This window comes from Puntigrus tetrazona, chromosome 16 (assembly GCF_018831695.1).
Source record: "Puntigrus tetrazona isolate hp1 chromosome 16, ASM1883169v1, whole genome shotgun sequence".
Taxonomy (NCBI): domain Eukaryota; kingdom Metazoa; phylum Chordata; class Actinopteri; order Cypriniformes; family Cyprinidae; genus Puntigrus; species Puntigrus tetrazona.
The window spans coordinates 18,731,169-18,739,314 of record NC_056714.1 but is presented as its reverse complement, the minus strand read 5'-3'; the positions used below and the strand labels follow the sequence as shown (position 1 = coordinate 18,739,314).

The 8,146-nt window shown below is 37.7% G+C and overlaps 1 protein-coding gene across 2 annotated transcripts in view; it reads right to left on the bottom strand.

Annotated features, from left to right (window-relative positions):
- Nucleotides 1–8,146, bottom strand: part of LOC122360227 (oxidation resistance protein 1-like) — a 47,284-nt gene that overhangs the window by 12,372 nt on the left and 26,766 nt on the right. For both annotated transcript variants that reach the window (XM_043260648.1, XM_043260647.1), the window contains 3 exons: nucleotides 6,685–6,869; nucleotides 4,822–5,459; nucleotides 1,649–1,811 (listed from right to left, as the gene is read on the bottom strand). In XM_043260648.1, coding sequence (XP_043116583.1) covers nucleotides 1,649–1,811; nucleotides 4,822–5,459; nucleotides 6,685–6,869 — 986 coding nt within the window. The remainder of the gene's footprint in view (nucleotides 1–1,648; nucleotides 1,812–4,821; nucleotides 5,460–6,684; nucleotides 6,870–8,146) is intronic.

Below are 8,146 nucleotides of genomic sequence, written 5' to 3'. Positions count from 1 at the left end.
ATATAAATATTAATATAAAATCTTAATATTTTTGTAGAAAGTAATACTTTTTCAATTGATGAATAGAAAGAACTGCCTTTACTTGAAATGAAAATATATGATAGATGTCATCACTGTCACTTTCTGTCCTTGCTGAACCTAAAAGTTTAAACAGTGGTGCATGTAGCTTTTGCTTTTTTTTGTTTTTAAACAGGCAAAGCTGCGGAAAACTCGGTGTGACTTGCATCAGGATGCGACAGGCGGCTGACAAGCAGAGTGAGCTTCAAAGCCTGGTCTCTCGGGCCCTGCTCACGCACTATTGTCATGATACTTTACACTGATCATCCGGGTCGCCACCCAACTAGGTCACGTAGCCGGGCCCAGCCTCGTCTCAGTGACAACAACAGACAGCCCGTTTGGCCACAGACCTCCGCAGCTTTCCAGAAGTACAGGCTCTGTTCAAGACTACACCAAACAGCACGTCTGAAGTTCTTTTCCTAACTTGTAGACTGTGCCGAAGCTAATCTATTCTGACTCTCTCATTCTGATTTAGCCCGGCAAGTGTTTCCTAAAAAATATCTGTGACTCATCTCATACAGTGATAACAGACAGAATAAGTTCCAGTGGGATGAAGAACACTGAACGCTTGTGTTGAATCAGATGGAAGATGAAATAAAACAAAGACAGTACTGTTTCAGTACTAGAAAGCTGATCGCATAATGAGACCATGTTAAATTGAAATCGCTTCTTATTTAAAACTAAACTGGCTTCTCACAAAATTTCTTTGATTAAATTATACTGTGTAATTTCATAGAGAAACAAGCTTTGTGTCGATCTGACAAATATATGAATATGGCACATTTCAGCCCATACTAATACTAACCTGGTTACCATTTACATAATTTTGCATTGAAAATGAAAGTGACTTCTCAAATTAGAAACTTAATTATGTAATGTAATTTCATAGAGAAATGGGTTTTGTGTGAATCTAAAACATGACTGTCACATTTAAACCTAAAATAAAAAGATTAATAATAGTGATGGTGATAATAATAAATATTTTGTAAAATAATATAATAACTAAGAATGCAGTAAATAATAAAATGACATTTAGAATAAAGGCAAAAGTAAAATATTAACATGAGACAAACCACACCTAACACCACGGATAGATAGATAGATAGATAGATAGATAGACAGACAGACAGAGAGACAGACAGACAGACACATACACAGTCCAAGAAATAGATATATAGATAGATAGTCTGAGAGATAGACAGACGAGACAGATAGTCTGAGAGATAGACCGAGATAGATAGAGTCTGAGAGATAGACAGACAGATAGATAGATAGTCTGAGAGATAGAAAGAGAGACAGACAGACAGAAAGAAAGAGATAAAGAGATAGATAGATAGACATAGACAGAGAAACAGACAGATAGATACACAGTCCAAGAAATAGATAGATATATAGATAGATAGTCTGAGAGATAGACAAACAGACAGAGAGATATTCTGAGAGACAGACAGACAGATAGATATATAGATAGTCTGAGAGAGACATAGACAGACAGACAGACAGACAGACAGACAGACAGACAGATAGATAGATAGATAGATAGATNTACGGGTGTGTAATTCTGTATGTAAATTCTACACGTCTGACTCACCTCTCCTGGGGAACAGCAAACCAGTACTCATGCTTGCGGTCACGCTGTGCATACTGCTGCATGGAGGCGCTAGCGTTGGACACAAACGTCTTCTTCATGGCCTTGCCAACCCGTAGACATAGAAACTTGTGAGACTTCTGCCTCTCCTTGGACACAATGAGGCCTGAAACACAGAAAATAAAAGCTCACCCTAAAAGCCCACCACAGGTACTGAACAAAGGTAAAAACATGCGATTGAAATTTTGAAATACATGACCAAGTTTGAACGGCTGTCTAAAAGATGTGATTCAACCCCGCATCAATCATCTCACGGACAGCATATGAAGGACATGAAGCACATTATCTAAAACAAAATAGACATGCATTAATCACAGGAACAAAAAAAAAGGGCCTCAAATGAACTAAATCCTGCCGGGAGTGCCTATCCGAAGCTGAAACCAATGCATCTTTTGTTAATAACTGATTAGAAGGTCAACGCAGCGGGGGATGCAGAAAGAAACACCTTACACCAGTGCTGTAGGAGCCAAAGCCCTTTACACAGCCAATGCAACATTAATCTACTTACACTGCAGAACACAGTGGGAGGGCATTCATTTTCAAAGGGCTAATTTGGTGTGTAATTCAGATGACTTTTGAAGTGGGTCCTGAGCTGTGGTAATAACCCCCTGTGATTTGTCAGAACAGTTCAGTGATCCAAAAAGGAATATGTGCCGGGACAGAAGTTGAACTTCATTCTCACGCCATAAGGCTGATGAATATTACTGTACTAAATAAGCAAAAGAACTTCACAGTAGTTTAAAAAGTACATTTTAGAGAAGTCATTTCATACATTTGTGTAGTCTTGCAATAAATACAAATAAATATAGATGTCTTTAAAATGATTTTTAAAATGTTATTTAAAAGGTGCTTAAGAATTTGAATATTTCCCACATTAACAATATACTGCATCTATACTTTCTGAACTAACAGGCATTGTTGACGTAGGTGGTGACATCTTCAAGTATTCATCTGATTTCAGCAAGCAGTAGATGTTTAGAAACGAGCCACATGTTTTAAACCCTTTTATCATACAAGATCAAGGAAGCATCTTGTCTTGATTCCTCATGATATCACATCTTTAACCCTCTCTTGGGCTCATTCTGAAAACCGGCTCATCAGTTGATGACTCATACGATGGGATGGAAAGCACCTTAGGGCACACTGAGCTCTCAGCCCGTCTACAGCTGAAAGGCACGGAGGAATGATGAGAAAAATATACAAGGGAGAGTCTAAAAATGAACATTTCATTATCTGCATTCCATTATAAGACTCTGTTGAAAACGCCTCTCTGGAATATCATGTTAATATCATACCGATCTATTATTTGCACATGTATCACTGTACCTTCTAAACACCATTGATTCTGAATATAATAATCTTTGAGTTCTTTGGTATAGGTCTATAACTGGTTCAGTATGACACCACATTAAAGGAAAAAAAGATTAACGTCCTCAGTATTTGTTTGCTCTAATTTAAAAAAAATCCTGTAGCATCTGCAAAATTTTGTCATTTCGCCAGCATAACTTGGTTTAATTATATTTTATTGTACACTACCACTCAAAAGTTTGGGGTCAGTGACAGAGATATTAATACTTGTCTTTAGGAGCACATTAAAAATAACTAATTATCAAAAATCAAAAATAACAGTAAATACTATGTTCAGACTTGGCGTCTTTTTTGAAGCTGTCAAAGTATGTTTTATATTAGAGTCCTATAGAGTAAACAGCGTTTTCAAAAAGAAAACGCCTTACGTCAAGCTGACCAATGATCAAGCGAGCAGTGAGATCTTTCATTTCCATAACAACAAGAGAAAATGGAGAAGCTGCCGATAGATAAACTGATCGTACTAGTTTTGTTCCCCGTATAATGTTGTGGACCCAAAAACGTTGTTGTGAATCAACATTTTCTTCCTTGTTAACTTCAAAAGCCAACACAAGAGACAACTTTTTATGCTTTCTTGACATTTTTACAAAACTCCGCACTAGGCTACTGTTGTAGCTGTTGCTATAGCAACAAAAGACGGGGGGGGGGAAAAAAATGTGACACTGAAGATGATGATGATGACAATTCAGCTTTACAGGTCTTAAGAAATATAAAAATAAATGAAAAACTGTTTTAATATATTATTTCACATTATTACTGTTTTTGTTGTATATTTTATCAAATAAATGCCTTGGTGAGCATAAAAACTTTTACTTATTAATAATTCTTACTGGACCCAAACATTTGAATTGTAGTGTATTTGGTTTAGTCATAAGAGCATGCTTTTTGCTGAGGCTATCAATTTAAAAACATCAGTTTGAATATAAAAGCAACACCTCAGGCAATATAAAAAAACAGCCTTGGGCATCTGATTAAATACATACTAGTTCTGTCAACAGATTCAATTCAGTATCAACAACTTGAGATTAATTACTTTATTTCTAGTTAATATATTTTCAGCCACATTTTTAAGGAAAGAACTAGCTGATGTTTCTGTGTTGTAATATTACTGTGCAGTTGTCATGTTTGATGGGCTTTAGCTTATCTCTCGGTCAGAGAAAGGGCTGCCGGCACAGTCAGATCAAAGCAGTGTGTAAAAGCTGTGGTAAAGTGTCTCTGTGCTCCCTCAGGTGATAACAGGTGAGACACTTTTCATTTCCCAACACTCTCTAGCCTTGCCATCAACAAAGCCACACAACACAAGGTTATCAGCACTTCCCAGCATTCCCCACCCAAGACTAACACCAGGACAGAAGCTTGCTTTGATAGTAAAATGTAAGAACGTTGTACTATAATGTCATCAGTGCTGGCTACAATGACACTAAAACCCATAAGAAAGAACTTTATAATGTGCATAAAGTGAGCTCAAAGTTGTGTGGGGACGTGTATATGTGTGTGTGTGTGTGTGTGTGTGTGTGTGTGTGTGTGTGTACATATATATATATATATTAAAAAAACCATTTATGGTATATATACTGGAGGGGAATAGGATTTTAGGTTCTACTATTTTTTTTAATCATAAAATTGTATAAAAATAAATAAATTAAAAAAATTATTAAAAAATTAAAATGTGTTAATTCTAAAATATTTAAAATGTAAACAATAATTTTTTAAAATCTAGCGAATCACTATTGGATAAGTCGTTGTCATACCTTCAGCAGAGCTCAATCTCTGGCTGCTTATAGACTGTTGGACGTTCTCTCTCTGGGCCTGCTGGACACTCTCTCGCTGTTCCTTGGCTTGTTGCATAGTGTGACTCTTCCACATCTTTCTCAGCTCTTCTACATCCGTCTCTGAATCTCGGGTACCATCTCGGGTCAGTTTAGCCACATCTGGGCTGCTTTCCTGCCCCAGGGCCTCCCCTGCTCCAGGGGCCGAGCTCTGAGAACTTGAGGAGGGGGTGACTTCTTCAGTCTGGCAGTGGGATGGTTGCTGGTGGTCCCTGCTGGTGGGTGTGCTTGGCTGTTCCTGGCTGGGATGTTTGGACTGGGCAGTTTCGCTGGCTGGTTCTCCCTCCTCTGACTTTTTCTCCTCTCTGTCTGTATGGCTGCCCTCAGCCATCTGAGGTTCCTGGAGAAGGGTCTGCACAGACTGGGACGAGGCTCCTGATGACTTGTCCTCAAGCTGTAGCTCCTCCGTAGACTGCCGCTCCTCCCGGATGGGCGAGAGCTCTGACTCGGTGAAAACGTCCTCTGAGATGGAGCCCTCGGTGCTGCGGGGGGCAGTGCTGGCGCTGTCGTAACGCTGATCTGTTTGATGAGAGCTTCCAGAGAAGACAGCTTCAAGATCCCTGTGCCAAAAACAGAGAGAATGAGAGAAAATCAATATCTAAAATTAATCTATAGGTGTCTTTACTGCTCTATGTCTTGGCTTTTGTTTAATCTCACAGTATTTCTTAAAGTTAAAAGCATAAATAATCATGAAAGAAAATCTCTCTCTCTCTCTCATATAAATATGATTATTATTGTTGTTGTTGCTGTTAAGCCTAAGTAAATTGTTTTATTTACATTATTATTTTAACACAACAATATAATACAAGCCCAGTTCAAAACAACATGATGTTATGAAACTTTTACTGTACCATAATATATGACCAATGTAATGTGACAACCGTAGCATGCTTTGCATGAAAATCAACTTTAGATTTTTTCCCACCACTGTGATAGTTCTGTGTCATATTAAAAAGCTTAAAATGCATAGACGTCTTGTCATGCATTATTTGTCATGTCAGAGGTGGCTTCTGTGATGCAGCAAAGTCACAACCCGAGACTGAAGTGCAAGGGCATAATGATGTGGGAAGTGGATAGAAGTACATAATCAAAACCGTTTGGAGCAATTAATGGTACAAGCCAACATAAAAGTGCGTAAATGAAAAGTAGGTCCCTCTGTCTGTACATCTGCACGATCAAAGGCATCTCTGCTTCACATCCACAACTGAGACCCTGCAGTGAACCCCGTCTGACTGATGAACCAACCAACACAGCTCTGAGCTGAATAAAACACATCATCATTCATAAACCAACAGAGGATATAAATATCTGGGGGTGGAAACGCTGCTAAAATCATTAACTTCTTATTACAAATCGAAATGGGTGAGTAATTCAGACGTAGGCGGCTGAATTCATGCTTCATTAACCTTAGAGTAAAAATCCATTTCCTGTATAATAAAGCTGAACGGTGGATATCTGAAATAATCGTTCAGCAGCGTGGTTCCTCGTGCTCACCGCAGACAAAATACCCATTTGTCACATGAGAGATCTTCAATCTAGATAAGACATCTGAAGCTGAATCCAATTAATAACATGTAACGCAGCTGCAATTTTCACTTTTCACAATCTTTCATAATCAAAGCCATTAGTCTGGTAGCTCATTTTTATATTTTAGTTTTTTAGCCTATGCGCCACCTACAAGAGAGCGAGGACAAGAACTTACTTTGGCCTGTGAATCTTGAACAATTAATAGTTTTCCAATCTGATGTGTGAACAATTTTCGCTTCCTTTTGATTTGTTTCTTACGGTGGTATGGAGTCACGGATCTTGCTGTCGGTGATCTCCCTGTAAACGGCTGCAGACTGAACCTCATCCAGTGGACACATGATGCCATACTCCTCACAGCCTCTCTCCAGAACAAGAGGGTCCGTCCGGTGAGGGTCAAACATGATGTTGTTGGGGGTCACCAGCAATACTCCGCTAACAACACCCTATGACAAAGGACACAAGTATGTCAGAGCCACATGACAATAATTATACATAAATAACTATATATACAGTAAAATACTATATTTTCTACAACCCGAATTCCGGAAATGTTGGGGTGCTTTTAAAATTGGAAAAGAATGAAAACTAAAACAAAAGCCAATATTTTATTCACAATAGAACAGAGAGAACATAAATAAGGCTCTCAAATCTGTGAAAGATTTTTTCAAATGGATTGAATGCATTACTAAATGGGCCCAGGAATACTTTCTGAAACCACTGTCGGTAAACACAATTCGCCATGCCATCTGCAGATGCCAAATAAAGCTCATGCAAAAAGGAAAGCATATATCTCTGATGCTATGGATGTACATAAGTGCATACAGTATGGGCAGCTTGCATGTTTTAAAAAGGCTCCTTGAAGGCTCAAAGGTATTAAAAAAAGGTTTTGGAGCAACATATGCTACTTTTAAGAAAACGTCCATTTCAGGGAAAGCCTTGTGTATTTTAGCAGGGCAATGCAAAACTGCAGCATGGCTTCGTAATATCAGAGTCTGGGTGCTGAATTGGCCTGCCTGCAGTCCAGTGCATCTTTTATTTGGAAAATATGTCAAACATAACCAGCTAGTTATACTTTATTGTCCTTTGCAGGAATTCTTTTTGGACTCAAAGCTGCAGCAATACACAACATCCACATAAAACAACAACAGCAAACACTTTAGCAGCTGAAAACCTATATTAGACAAGAATGGGACCAAATTCCAACACCAAAACTCCAGAAAGTCTTAACTTCGATGCTCAGACATCTTCAAACTTTTTTGAATAGAACAGGAAATACCATGGTAAACATTTGCAATGATCTAATTGTGTGCATTGTAAAATTTGCTGTTATGTTATCTATGCTGTAAAATATTGGCGTATGTGTTTTATTTGGTTTTAATTGTTTTAAAATTGTAAAAAACAAAACAAAAAAAAAACAACGTCCCAACATTTCCAGAATTTGGGTTGTATTTTAGCAAAATTCATGATATACAAATAATATAAACACTACCTTTCAAAAGTTTGGTTGGTAAGATTTTATGTTTTTAAAAGGCATTTCTTAAGCTCATAAAGCTATTTATTAGAGCAAAAATACAGTAAATGTTTGTTAATCTTTAAAATATGAAACAAAACTTTTCAGCATCATTACTCCAGTCTTCTATCACACACAATTCTTCAGAAATCATTCTAATATGCTGATTTTCTGCTCAAGAAACAACTTATTGCAATATTAAATTATATA